General features: G+C 41.2%; 1 protein-coding gene across 1 annotated transcript; it reads left to right on the top strand.

Annotated features, from left to right (window-relative positions):
- The first annotated feature begins 480 nt into the window (after positions 1 to 480).
- LOC125532157 (disease resistance protein RGA5-like) lies at positions 481 to 3,603 on the top strand. Its single transcript, XM_048696309.1, has one exon. The coding sequence runs from the start codon at positions 1,452 to 1,454 to the stop codon at positions 2,313 to 2,315; it is 864 nt and encodes a 287-aa protein (XP_048552266.1). The 5' UTR covers positions 481 to 1,451; the 3' UTR covers positions 2,316 to 3,603.
- Positions 3,604 to 15,590: the final 11,987 nt, after the last annotated feature.

Below are 15,590 nucleotides of genomic sequence, written 5' to 3'. Positions count from 1 at the left end.
TTCGAACACCGCGGCCTCGGCAAACGTCGGCAGTGGCTCTCAGCCGGCAGCAGCGGCTACAGGCTGCAGATGACTCTGATGCCATGTAGAAGTGCATGCTCTAGCCAATGCAACCAAAAGACCGATCTGAGAGAGACGGACGGACATTATACTCCAACACTAGCTGTCCAACAAGCAACTCAGCTTGCAAAATGTAATTATCACGAAACTGGGTTCAACAACAACATCTACGGTAATGTCAGCTTAAACAAGTACTCCCTCTGTACTGATTGGAGGGACTATCAACTTTCTTATATCGTTTGTTGTTAATCAGGAAAAAAATCTTCTTTCTTTTGTCGTATGATTTTGTAGGATATATTAAAGCCTCACTAATGTCGCTCATAAAAATCATGTGCAGGTACTTAATTGTAGTTGATGATATATGGAATGTCGAAACATGGGATATTGTAAAGTGTGCATTCCCCAAGACCAGTTGCGACAGTAGAATAATCACCACTACTCGTATAAATAATGTAGCTCAGTCATGTTGTTCATCTTTCAATGACCATATTTATAATATAAGGCCTCTGAATATGGTTCACTCCAGACAATTATTTCACAAAAGGTTATTCAGCTCCAAAGAAAAATGCCCTTCATATCTCAGAGATGTGTCTAATCAAATATTGGAAAGATGTGCTGGCTTGCCTTTGGCGATTATTGCTATATCTGGTTTATTGGCCAACAAACCATGTACAAAGGATCATTAGGATCAAATCAGAAATTCAATTGGTTGTGCGATTGAAAAAAATTCTAGCATTGAAGGAATGGTAAAGATATTATCACTTAGTTATTTTGACCTTCCTCCTCATCTTAAAACATGTCTACTATACCTAAGTATATTTCCGGAAGACAATACTATTGAGAAACAGGACCTCATAAACAGATGGATTGCTGAGGGATTCATTCATGAAGAACTAGGATATACGGTAGACGAGCTAGGAGAGATGAGTTTCAGCGAGCTGATCAATAGAAGTCTAATCCAACCTATGAGGACAGGCACATGTGATGAGGTGAAGAGTTGTTATATTCATGATACAATTCTTTATTTCATCATATCCAAGTGTATTGAAGAGAACTTTGTTACTTTCGTTGGTGTTCCCACTTTAACTATCGGAGCACAAAGAAAAGTTCGTCGGCTCTCTCTTCAAGTTGGCAAAAAAGGAAATACTACTCTACCAGCGAGTCTTACATGGTCTCAAGTCCGATCACTTAATGTGTTTCGGACATTTAGAGGAAATCCCTGTCCTAGAGAAGTTCAGGTATTTGTGTGTTCTGGACTTTAAAGGTATGCACAAATTGAGAAGTGATCATCTTGCAAATATAGGGAGGTTGTTTCAGTTGAGGTATCTGAACCTCAGATATACAATATTAGTGATCTCCCAAAACATGTTGGACATCTACAATGCTTACGGATGTTGGACCTAAGAAACACCAATCTGCATGAATTACCAGCAGCTATTCTAAGTCTTGGAAATTTGGTGCATCTATTTACTGGCAGTAATGTTAAATATCTAGATGGAATTGGCAAGATGCAATCATTGCAGACGTTGAAACAGATCGACATCTTCTTGCAATCATCCAACTTTTTTCAAGAACTTTGCCAGCTAAAGAATCTGAGGAAGCTGCGACTGAAATTAGGCGATGATCCAACAGAAGTTAACAAGGAGTGCATGAAAGTTATTGCCTCCACTATCTATGAACTAAGCACACTCAGCCTTGATTCTCTAAAGATTGGTAGTGAGGATGGTATCGAGAATGATTACTCATTAGATGACAGCTTCTTACTGGAACAGTGGTGCCCTGCTCCGCGCAGTCTCCGAGAACTTATAATTTCTCAGACCATTTTGCGCATTCCGGATTGGGTAGGATCATTCATCAACCTCCAGAGGTTAATCCTTATTGTGAAGTCAGACAAGCAGGAAGATCTCTATGCCCTTGGAGGCTTACCCACTTTGTCCTTTTTAATTCTGTGCGTAAAAGGAGAAGCAGAGTCTATAGGAAGGCTTACAGTAAGTGGTACCAGTGTATTCGCATGTCTAAAGGTGCTTTTCTTCTATACAGATGAGCATAGGATGGAGCTCGTGTTTGTAGAAGGATCCATGCCGAAGCTAGAGTTTCTCTTCATTAGTTTCAGTGCAGCTAAAACAGAGACTCTGTCTTATGGTGTTTTTATTTCGGTATTGAAAACCTCCCCTGCCTTGGGTCCCTTCATTGTACACTTCATGGCGCTACCGAGAGCACTGATCGGGTTGTTGAGGTCGCAAAGGCTGCCATAGAGAGAGCAGCCAACACACACCCCAACCACCCTAGGTTCGAAGTACACATTGAACGAGAATATGATGCATGGGTCATGGGTGGTAGGACTAGTTCTTTCTCCCAAACAAGACCTTGTTAATACCCGGTACTAACTTCCGTCCGAAGTTACTTCTCGGAAAAATGGATGTGTCTAGACATATTTTAGTTCTAGACACATCCATTTTATACATTTCTGCGATAAGTAATTTCAGATGGAGGGAGTATTTTGTTCTTCCCTTGTCTCATATAATCTGGCTGTTTTCCTTTTCAAGTTGTTGTGGGATCTCGTGGGAGTATTCTAAATACGAAGCATGTCTCGACACTCAAATGAATGCGTACCTCCCTTTATGCGGATGACGCAGCTGTATTTGTAGCCCCGATCAAAAGTGATGTGGACAAGCTTACGACTATTCTGAGAGGCTTTGGGGATGTCACCGGTCTGTGCACCAACTTCCATAAGAGCTCGATGGTTCCGATTCGGTGCGGTAACCTTGACTTGGGGCGCATCACCCAAGGGTTGCCGGCTATTAGGTCCTCCTTCCCGCTACGATATTTGGTCCTACCACTCTCTGTGTGGAAGCTAAAGCTCGTTGACCTGCAATTCCTTGTGGACAAGGTGGCAAGCAGATTGACAACATATGAGGGCCAACACACTACCACCATTGGGCGCGCGACTCTTGTCAAGTCGGTGCTCGCTTCCCAAGTGATCTACTTCATCACACCGCTTGTCATACAGCCTACCATCCTTCAAAGCATCGACAAGCTTGACAGGGCCTTCCTGTGGTCCGGGTCAGATAAGACAACCGGGGCAAAATGCAAGGTCAACTGGGACATTGTCAGTCGGCCGCTTGCTTATGGTGGGCTTGGGGTCCTCAACACCAATAAGTTTGCGCGGGCTTTGAGACTGCGGTGGCCTTGGTACGAATGGAAGGAGCCAACAGAATTGTGGGTTGGGAGAGATAACCCGTGTGATAAGGAAGATCTCAACTTCTTCTACGCTTGCACCACAATCAATGTCAGGAATGGGGCGAGGACACCCTTCTGGGAATCCCCTTGGCTCCTTGGGCACAAGCCCAAGGACATTGCTCCTCTCATTTACGAGTCTTCATCGCGGAAACTTTGGAAGGTACGGGAGGCCATCAAGGAAAACGCGTGGATCCTCAAAATCAGGCCGCCTGCGGTTGCTTCCACCGAACATGTAACTCAATTCTTCACCCTTTGGATGCTTCTGCATGAGGTGCATCTTGATGAGCTTGCTAAGGATGACATAACATGGAAACACTCGGACTCTAGGCATTATTCTGTGGCCTCTGCTTATAGGGCACAATTTTTGGGTTTGGTCCTCTCCCCCATGGACCAAATGGTTTGGAAGCCTTGGGCCCCACTGAAGGTCAAGTTCTTTGCTTGGATCGCGCTGCAAGATCGAATTTGGACCGCCGACAGACTGGCTAAGCGAGGTTGGCCAAATTGTGGCCCTTGGCCCTTGTGTGGGGGTGTGCAAGAATGTGGAATCCATTTATTCTTCAGGTGCTGCTTCACGCTGAGGCTGTGGAATTTGGTTATTTAGAAATTTCTCATACATGACATGGACACGTCTGCGTGAAGCTCGTTCGACTCAGTCAAGGCATGGTGGGCGAGCATGAGCGCCGTGGGCACGACCAACCGAAAAGTGAAGGCCTCGATCACCATGCTTGTCTCGTGGGTCATTTAGAATGAGAGAAATGCAAGAGTGTTTCGGCATAAGAGCACACCTTCGCCAACTTTACGCAACACCATCGTAGACGAGGCAAACCTTTGGATCACCACCGGGACAAAGAAGTTAGGGTCTTTTCTATTGCGAGAATAATTGCCATGCCGTATTTTGGGTGTATGTTGTAACAAACTCTTCTCTCCTTATTTAGTACGAAATATGTATGTGGCAACCGTGTGGCAGATTGCAAAAATGCCACATGATCTCGTCAACGCCCTTCGATCGTGATCCCGATCCAATCGCGCCTCTTCTCTATTTTTTCTCTGCGAGCGACCTAACTCTGCAGACGACCCACCCGCCTCCCTCGCCTTCCTTTCCCCTCATCCCGTCCCCAAGATCACGCCCTCACCGAATCCAGGTGAGACCTGAGGGTGAGCTCCACTCCCAGCCTGTGGGGCGTCGGGATCCAGTCTGTGGTTCCCTTGGGACTTCACCGTCAAGCCTCCTTGTCCTTATCATCCTCGGCAATGGCTACCCCGGTATCCCATCTCGCCGTGCCTCTCAACTCCACGCTGGCGGCTCCGTCCATCGACACGTTGGCGCCACAACCTGAGGCAACTCTCCGGCCGTGCAACTCCACACCATCAACGGCCGTAGTGTACACCGCCGCCGGTCACGCCCCCGACATGCAACTTCATCGCCGCGGCATACGGCTGGCCGAGCACCTGCACATCACCCCTTTCTCCATGGATTCGCAGCGTCGCCTACCCATCTCCGGCATACTGCTGCCATATTAGTGCCAAAGTTAGTGCTCTGCACTGCTGCCATATTCCTTTTAGCATTTGGATACCATCTAGCATGCATAAGTGCATAACTGATTTGGAGTTTGCTACTGGTGATGTAATACTTACACTTGGCAATAGGTTGGAGCCGTTCTTTGTTGCTAATCTAGTCATGAACCATGCTATATTCTGTTTTACCAAACCAACTGTTCTGATGATGACATTGGTTCATTATCATCTAGGCATGGAAGCATGGTACGGTTGTTGTGTGCCAATCAACAAGGACTTGTCATCATCGCCATTTATTAGGTGTTATGAGATTGATATGTTAATCAGGGTTTCTCCATGTTAGGTGTTACAAACCTGCTCCTGGCCATAGACAAAATATTGAGGATGGAGGAAAGTCAAAATACTGATGAAATCGAGAGTGCATTGGAGACCCTAAGTCTAATTGGTACAAGTAAGTTACGTTTCTATGTCTTTCTAGTAATTTTCTGTTGTACTGAAACCTGCATCTTTCAGGAGTGGTCTCATTAACCATAATACTTCATTTCACTATCTGGCGTACCCTTTGTTTATCTTGCTCACTTAATGAAATAGCAACTCAAGGAGCACGATTGTTGTTCTCTGATCGACCAAATATTGCCAAACTTGTGCTAGAAATGTCCTTTGATAGGAAGGGCGGAGCTAAATAGTTGGTAAGTTCATCTACTACTCCTACTCTGTTGGTCATTGGCAAAGTCTCCAGAAACTATTCCTCTTAGAGTAATGCTATGAAACTTTCAGGCGGCTTTACATGCATTTTTGGAAGCATACGTGATGTTGATTGACAACAAGACCAGATGAAATTGGATGATTATCAAGCAGAAGAGTGCCTGAAGCACTTAGTCTACACCGCAACATCAAAGAGTTCAAAATTAAGTCCTTCAGTTAGTGCAACAAAATTCCCCTAGTTTTATCTTTCTCGGAAATGAAAACCTTTCATTGTTTAGTCAACTACATCAATATTTTCTTCCTTTGTTATCTGCAAGGAAAGAAATATTTCAGTTCTAACCTATCTCTTGGCTAGAAAATGGCATCTCCAAAATTTATTGTTTAAGGTATATGCATAATATAACTTATGTTGGTCTTATGGAAAATCAGATAGTTTTTATGATATCCTTATGAGCAAGATATTCTTATGAGAATCATATAATTCTTATGAACATATGATAGAAAAGAAAAAGGTAATATTGTTAAGGCGGCTGGTACATAATAGAGCAATGTCGGGGCCTGACCCCCTTTTTGAAAAAAAACATAATAGAGCAATGGCATTACAGAAAACAAAATACGTATGTGTAAACATTGTTTTAGCTGATGATGGTAACTTTGACCCGATGAATAAATTATTGAAACATTCCACTGGTAACCGCTGTGTAAATAACATGTTAATTTATGCACCGCAAACCCAATAACATATGAGCACACACGTACACCATGGTAACTTTGACTAGGAAAAAAGTTGTTGAATTTTACCCCGGTAACTTCTATGTCCATAACATGGAAAGTTCAACTCTGCAGATCTGATAACTCACATACAAACACAATGGTAATTTTTTGACATAATGAGAAGAGTTGGTGAAACATACACTTGTAATTTTTGTGTAAAAGGTCTGGTAATATACGCACCGCGGTGTTGGTAACTTACGTGCAAACACCATGATAAACTTTGACCAGAGATTTTTTTTGTTAAAAACACACCCTGGTAATTTTCTACGTAAACAGAATGGTAATGTATTGGTTGCAAACCTAACAACTTAGGTACAAACACCACAATATCTTTTACCTAGAGAAAAAAGTTGATGAAAGCACCACCTAACATCATGGTAACTTCTTTGACCCAAGAGAAAAATTGTTTGAAAACATACCTCGTAAGTTTTGCCAAAATAGCATGGTAATATACTCAACGCAAGCATGATAACTTACGATAACACCATGGTAACTTTTGAAGAGAGGGGGCGGAGTTGTTGAAAACATGCTCATGGTAAATTCTGCGTAAATAGGATGGTAGTATACACACCGCAGACATGATAACTTACACGTAGACACCATGGTAACTTTTGACCGGTGAAAAAGTTTAAAAACATGCTCATGATAAATTCAGCGTAAGTAGCATGGTAATATTTCAACCGCATACCTGAAAAGTTACGCACAAAAACCACGGTAACTTTGATCAAGGAGGGAAAAAGTTATTGAAAAAATTACCCTCCCGATAACTTATGTGAAAATAGCATGATAATATATGAATTGCATATCCGATAATTTACATACAAACACCGTGGTAACTTTGATCAAGAAGGGGAAACTGTAGTTGAAAAATATACCTCTAGTAACTTATGCAAAACTAGCACGGTAATATATGAACTGCATATTCGATAACTTACATACAAACACCATGCTAACTTTAACTATGGGGAAAAAGTAATTGAAAAACATACCCTTCTGATAACTTATGTGAAAATAGCATGATAATATACGAGCAACATACTTGATAATTTATATACAAACACCACGGTAACTTTGACCAAGTGGAAAAAGCTTTTGAAAAACATACCCCACAATAACTTATGTAAAAACAACACAGTAGTAACGAACCGCATACCCGATAACTTATGTACAAACATCATGGTAAATTTGACCAAGGAAAAAAGTATTTGTTAAAAAACATACCCCGATAATTTATGTGAAAATAGCTTGGTAATATACAAAACACATACTCAATAACTTACCTACAAACTCCATGGTTACTTTGATCAAGGAGAAAAAAAGGTAGTTGTTCACAAACAAAACCCCCGGTAACTTATGTTAAAGTATCATGATAATTTTACGTTCCACATATGTGGTAACTTATGTAATTCATGCGTGGGAACTTTTGAGACGATAAATAGACAAACACCATGGTAACTTTTACCAAAGACAAAAAAGCTATTAAAAAACATAACCTCGATAACTTATGTGAAAATAACACATTAATATACGAACAACATACCCGATAACTTATGTACAAACATTGTGGCAACTTTTGGCCAAGGAAAGAAAAAGATATTGAAAAACATAACCATGGTAAATTATGTGAAAATAACACAGTAATTTGCATACAATAGGCGTGGTAACTTATGTAGCATAGGCATGGTAACTTTTGATTCAAAAAAGAAGTCATCGAAACATACCAACATGGGATCTAGTTTCGAAGATCTCGTCGTGACGAATCTTTTATGTGAAGACAATTTATGCATCGGACCGGCGGCTTAAGCTATAAATTTTTTGAATTTTTGAAATAAAGAGAATCTAGGATGACATCATATTGTTTATCCTCTAGTGCATGCATATAATTGGAAGAAAGAATGTTGTGTAAGGATAAAAAAATCATGCTAATGCGTGCATGTATGTAATTAAAGTGAAGTGAGAAAGTGTGTGACAATTTTGCTTATATGGCACACATGTGCCAAATATTTCGGTCCTATTTAATATGTGATGCAAATCTTTTGCCTCCGTTTCAAAAAAAATATGAATGCAGCAATCTTCAATCTTCAAGCTACATTAGCCAAGATTCTTCGGTTCTATGGGCTCATGCATGATGGCTAAACACCAAGCGCTGGGGCTGGCTGGCCCCACCTGGTGGTCTCTGGCCAGCTAACCTCTGCACGGCTCTCGCCAGTGAAATTATCCTGCAAGGCTGCAAACCAAAGCCACGCGGCACAAGGTGTTCTTCTACTGTACTATAGCATCTCTCATTTTTCAAGTAGCCGAGAGAAGAAAAAAGTGCAATTTGGCTCTGTCCATTGCAGTTCACGATGTTGCTTGACCGATGCCTCCGACTGCTTCCAGCTGCAGGAAGGTCAGAACATCCATTTATATTTGGGTATTATACTTGTTGGCATCTTCACGTATGTCGCACTTCATGTAGTGTTCTAGTATCTGAATGGATTCGAGAAATATCAAGGGAAATGTAGAGGTTCTGGGAGATTCTATAGCAGTAGTATGGATATATCTAATCCGTTGGATGATGAAAATAAATAGCCCATAGTGAAAAGAACATGAATTTGAGCCCACAATAATTTGGTCTAATGTAGAAGGACTCCTTTAGTATGGATTACATCACCTTGCACAGTTTTAGCAAACAAAGCAGGCACTGCCATAGGACCTGCAAACCACACCACTAATGTGACCGAAAAACATGTCATTGCATAATTTCCAAATGGACCACATCGGTGCAGCAACAATCATATTCGCTGCAGTGTTCTTTTTATTAGACAACTACAGTAAAGCCATAGTTTCATAATGTTGGTTCTTCCTCAAACACGACGTCAGTACCAAACGTAAGCGAAATGATAATGAGACTTCTTCGAAATTATGGCATTGTCGCTTAGGCCATATTTCGAAGAGGAGAACCGAGTATCTCATTAAAGAACAAATCCTTCGTCCTTTAGATTTCTCAGATGCGGATATTGATCATTGTATTGATTGCATCAAGGAAAAATATGCCAAGAAAATTAAGAAAGGTGCAAATCAAAGCACATGAGTTTTAGAATTAATCCACTCAGACATATATGGCCAATTTAATGTAAAATCGGTGGGTGGTACTCCATCCATTTCTTTTTAGTCTACATATAAGATTTGATCAAAATCAAACTTTGTCAACTTTGATCAAGTTTATAGAAAAAAAATATCAAGATTCACAATAGGAAATCAATATTATTAAATGCATCATAAAATTAATTTTCATACCATATAGCTTTAGTAAATGTTGATATTTTTTTCAACAAAGTTTGACTTTGACCAAATCTTATATGCAGACTAAGAAGAAACGAAGGGAGTACTGATTCATACATAATCACCGATCTTTTCTCCCGTTATGGATACATTTATCCTACCAGGTGGCTCCCTAGTGCACATTGCAAATATATAAAAAGTATGTCCCGTGGAAGAATTGGGTGCTGCTCTAAGTTCTCCCTCTCTCTCACTCTCACTCACTGAAGCTCGACCCTAAGCTCACCGATCAGAGCAAGCACTGCTAAGGACCGAACACGCATCTGATGAAGCTCTAGGAGAAGGAAGAAGAAGACAAGATGACAGGACCTCAAGATCGAGGCAATTGTCCATCTTCTCATTTTTATGTGGCTCAAGCTTAATCTAGTTGATCCTGGTGCACTGGCGATCAACATGGCCCACCCACATGCAGATGGTTCTCTCACGTGCACAAAGCATTAACATTGCAGGTCAGAGAAGAGAACAAGTACCTGTTTATTGGTCCCCTTAGCATTTTATGTGCCAAACTTTGACCATAAATTTAATTAACTAAGAAAATAATAATGCATGTCATAAAAAATATATTGTTGGATTCATATTTGAATATAATTTTCAGTGATTTATTTTTGGTTACATGCAGTACCATTTTATTAGTTAAATCTAAGGTCAAAATTGAGCACAAAATGCGAAGGGGGCCAATAAACCAGGACGGAGGTAGTAACATTGAGGGCCAATTAACGTCATGTTCCGCATCCTCGCGAAGGGGGCCAATTAACGTCATCTTCCGCATCCTTGCGAAAGGGTACGCCATTAGGGCGGCCCCTATAGCCGACCGGATCACCCACCCTGATCAGTCGGCCTTCATCCAGGGCCGATATATCCTTGATGGAGTCTTGGCGTTCCATGAAGCTCTCCATGAGGTGCACTCCAAACACCTCAAGGCAGTCTTCCTGAAACTGGGCTTCCACAAGGCCTATGATACGGTCAGTTAGGCCTTCCTTCAGGAATGTCTGCTCTGTAAGGGCTTCGACGACCGATGGGTGACCAGGGTGATGCATATGGTTTCCTCGGGTCGCACCGCGGTGAACATTAATGGGGAGATCGGCCCATTCTTTCCCACATTCTATGGGGTGCGTCAGGGCGACCCCTTCTCCCTGTTCCTGTTTAACATGGTTGTCGATGCTCTGGCGACCATTCTGGATAAGGCCAAGGCGGCGGGTCACATTAAGGGGATAGTGCCGCATCTAGTTGGGGGAAACGGGATCTCCCTGCTCCAATATGCAGATGACACCATTATCATGGTGGAGGGTTCGGAGAGTGATATTTCAAACCTCAAGTTCCTCCTACTGTGCTTCCAGCAAATGCCCGGCCTTAGGATCAACATCGACAAGAGTGAGGTGATGGTCTTGGGCTAAACCCAAGACGAGCGCCAAAGCATAGCGGATTGGCTTAACTGCCAGCTCTGGTGCTTCCCCACGACATATCTGGGGATACCCATTAGCGACTCTAGGCTTACGGTGGCCGAGTTGCGCCCTACGATGGGAAAGCTTCAGCACTGTATCGAGCCCTGGCAGGGTCGCTGGCTCTCGAAAGCGGCCCGTACGGTGCTCATTAACTCGTCCCTCTCCAGCCTGCTATTATTCATCATGAGCTTCTACAGCCTTCCCGAGATTCTACATCACGAGATTGCCACCGTTCAGGGGCGTTTCTTCTGGGCCGGCGAGGGCGATAAGCGAAATTACCACATGGTCAGGTGGTCTGAGATCTGCAAACCTCGCGACCAGGGCGGACTCGGGATCATGTTCTCCAAACGCACGAACATTGCCCTTCTGACTCGGTGGCTCTGGCGGATTGCCAATGGAGATGGTGGTCTGTGGCTTCACATCATTCAGTAGAAATTCCTCCGCGTCCAGCCTCTCGCCTTCTACCAGCGATCTGGAGGCTCCCAGTTCTGGCAGTCCATCATTCAGCTCCTTCCTGTCCTCTAGATCGGGACCTCGATCTAGATTGGTTCCGGCACCGCCACTCTATTCTGATTCGATAGATGGACTGGTGACTCGCCCCTTGCCGCCCGCTTTCCGGACCTGTTCTCTATCGCGGTTGCCCCGCAGATCTCCATGGCGACCGCCCTTATTGACTTGGGGCAACTCGCATTCCGGAGACCTTTTGGCCCGGCTGAGAACGCAGACTGGCAGGAGTTGCTCGACTGTATTGCGCTCCATGAGCCTGATCTCACGGCGGACGATGACCGCGCCAGATGGCGACTAGAGCTTTCTAGACAATTCTCCACCAAATCTCCCAGAACGCGATACAGTTACACACAAAAACCACGGTAAGGCGGCTGGTACATAATAGAGCAATGTCGGGGCCTGACCCCCTTTTCGAAAAAAACATAATAGAGCAATGGCATTACAGAAAACAAAATACGTATGTGTAAACATTGTTTTAGCTGATGATGGTAACTTTGACCCGATGAATAAATTGTTGAAACATTCCACTGGTAACCGCTGTGTAAATAACATGTTAATTTATGCACCGCAAACCCAATAACATATGAGCACACACGTACACCATGGTAACTTTGACTAGGAAAAAAGTTGTTGAAGTTTACCCCGGTAACTTCTATGTCCATAACATGGAAAGTTAAACTCTGCAGATCTGATAACTCACATACAAACACAATGGTAATTTTTTGACATAATGAGAAGAGTTGGTGAAACATACACTTGTAATTTTTGTGTAAAAGGTCTGGTAATATACGCACCACGGTGTTGGTAACTTACGTGCAAACACCATGATAAACTTTGACCAGAGATTTTTTTGTTAAAAACACACCCTGGTAATTTTCTATGTAAACAGAATGGTAATGTACTGGTTGCAAACCTAACAACTTTGGTACAAACACCACAATATCTTTTACCTAGAGAAAAAAGTTGATGAAAGCACCACCTAACATCATGGTAACTTTTTTGACCCAAGAGAAAAATTGTTTGAAAACATACCTTGTAAGTTTTGCCAAAATAGCATGGTAATATACTCAATGCAAGCATGATAACTTACGATAACACCATGATAACTTTTGAAGGGAGGGGCGGAGTTGTTGAAAACATGCTCATGGTAAATTCTGCGTAAATAGGATGGTAATATACACACCGCAGACATGATAACTTACACATAGACACCATGGTAACTTTTGACCGGTGAAAAAGTTTAAAAACATGCTCATGATAAATTCAGCGTAAGTAGCATGGTAATATTTCAACCGCATACCTGAAAAGTTACGCACAAAAACCACGGTAACTTTGATCAAGGAGGGAAAAAGTTATTGAAAAAATTACCCTCCCGATAACTTATGTGAAAATAGCATGATAATATATGAATTGCATATCCGATAATTTACATACAAACACCGTGGTAACTTTGATCAAGAAGGGGAAACCGTAGTTGAAAAATATACCTCTAGTAACTTATGCAAAACTAGCATGGTAATATATGAACTGCATATTCGATAATTTACATACAAACACCATGCTAACTTTAACTATGGGGAAAAAGTGATTGAAAAACTTACCCTTTTGATAACTTATGTGAAAATAGCATGGTAATATACGAACAACATACTTGATAATTTATATACAAACACCAAGGTAACTTTGATCAAGTGGAAAAAGCTTTTGAAAAATATACCCCACAATAACTTATGTAAAAACAACACAGTAGTAACGAACCGCATACCCGATAACTTATGTACAAACATCATGGTAAATTTGACCAAGGAAAAAAGTATTTGTTAAAAAACATACCCCGATAATTTATGTGAAAATAGCTTGGTAATATACAAAACACATACTCAATAACTTACCTACAAACTCCATGGTTACTTTGATCAAGGAGAAAAAAAGGTAGTTGTTCACAAACAAAACCCCCGGTAACTTATGTTAAAGTATCATGATAATTTTACGTTCCACATATGTGGTAACTTATGTAATTCATGCGTGGGAACTTTTGAGACGATAAATAGACAAACACCATGGTAACTTTTACCAAAGACAAAAAAGCTATTAAAAAACATAACCTCGATAACTTATGTGAAAATAACACATTAATATACGAACAGCATACCCGATAACTTATGCACAAACATTGTGGTAACTTTTGACCAAGGAAAGAAAAAGATATTGAAAAACATAACCATGGTAAATTATGTGAAAATAACACAGTAATTTGCATACAATAGGCGTGGTAACTTATGTAGCATAGGCATGGTAACTTTTGATTCAAAAAAGAAGTCATCGAAACATACCAACATGGGATCTAGTTTCGAAGATCTCGTCGTGACGAATCTTTTATGTGAAGACAATTTATGCATCGGACCGGCGGCTTAAGCTATAAATTTTTTGAATTTTTGAAATAAAGAGAATCTAGGATGACATCATATTGTTTATCCTCTAGTGCATGCATATAATTGGAAGAAAGAATGTTGTGGAAGGAGAAAAAATCATGCTAATGCGTGCATGTATGTAATTAAAGTGAAGCGAGAAAGTGTGTGACAATTTTGCTTATATGGCACACATGTGCCAAATATTTCGGTCCTATTTAATATGTGATGCAATTCTTTTGCCTCCGTTTCAAAAAAAATATGAATGCAGCAATCTTCAATCTTCAAGCTACATTAGCCGAGATTCTTTGGTTCTATGGGCTCATGCATGACGGCTAAACACCAAGCGCTGGGGCTGGCTGGCCCCACCTGGTGGTCTCTGGCCAGCTAACCTCTGCACGGCTCTCGCCAGCGAAATTATCCTGCAAGGATGCAAACCAAAGCCACGCGGCACAAGATGTTCTTCTACTGTACTATAGCATCTCTCATTGTTCAAGTAGCCGAGATAAGAAAAAAGTGCAATTTGGCTCTGTCCATTGCAGTTCATAATGTTGCTTGACCGATGCTTCCGACTGCTTCCAGCTGCAGGAAGGTCAGAACATCCATTTATATTTGGGTATTATCCTTGTTGGCATCTTCACGTATGTCGCACTTCATGTAGTGTTCTAGTATCTGCATGGATTCGAGAAATATTAAGGGAAATCTAGAGGTTCTGGGAGATTCTATAGCAGTAGTATGGATATATCTAATCCGTTGGATGATGAAAATAAATAGCCCACAGTGAAAAGAACATGAATTTGAGCCCACAATAATTTGGTCTAATGTAGAAGGACTCCTTTAGTATGGATTACATCACCTTGCACAGTTTTAGCAAACAAAGCAGGCACTGCCATAGGACCTGCAAACCACACCACTAATGTGACCGAAAAACATGTCATTGCATAATTTCCAAATGGACCACATCGGTGCAGCAACAATCATATTCGCTGCAGTGTTCTTTTTATTAGACAACTACAGTAAAGCCATAGTTTCATAATGTTGGTTCTTCCTCAAACACGACGTCAGTACCAAACGTAAGCGAAATGATAATGAGACTTCTTCGAAATTATGGCATTGTCGCTTAGGCCATATTTCGAAGAGGAGAACTGAGTATCTCATTAAAGAACAAATCCTTCGTCCTTTAGATTTCTCAGATGCGGATATTGATCATTGTATTGATTGCATCAAGGAAAAATATGCCAAGAAAATTAAGAAAGGTGCAAATCGAAGCACATGAGTTTTAGAATTAATCCACTCAGACATATATGGGCAATTTAATGTAAAATCGGTGGATGGTACTCCATCCGTTTCTTTTTAGTCTACATATAAGATTTGATCAAAATCAAACTTTGTCAACTTTGATCAAGTTTATAGAAAAAAAATATCAAGATTCACAATAGGAAATCAATATTATTAAATGCATCATAAAATTAATTTTCATACCATATAGCTTTAGTAAATGTTGATATTTTTTTCAACAAAGTTTGACTTTGACCAAATCTTATATGCATACTAAGAAGAAACGAAGGGAGTATTGATTCATACATAATCACCGATGTTTTCTCCCGTTATGGATACA

This window comes from Triticum urartu, unplaced genomic scaffold (assembly GCF_003073215.2).
Source record: "Triticum urartu cultivar G1812 unplaced genomic scaffold, Tu2.1 TuUngrouped_contig_9239, whole genome shotgun sequence".
In the NCBI taxonomy this organism is placed as follows: Eukaryota; Viridiplantae; Streptophyta; class Magnoliopsida; order Poales; family Poaceae; genus Triticum; species Triticum urartu.
This window is presented reverse-complemented; position numbering and strand designations above follow the sequence as displayed.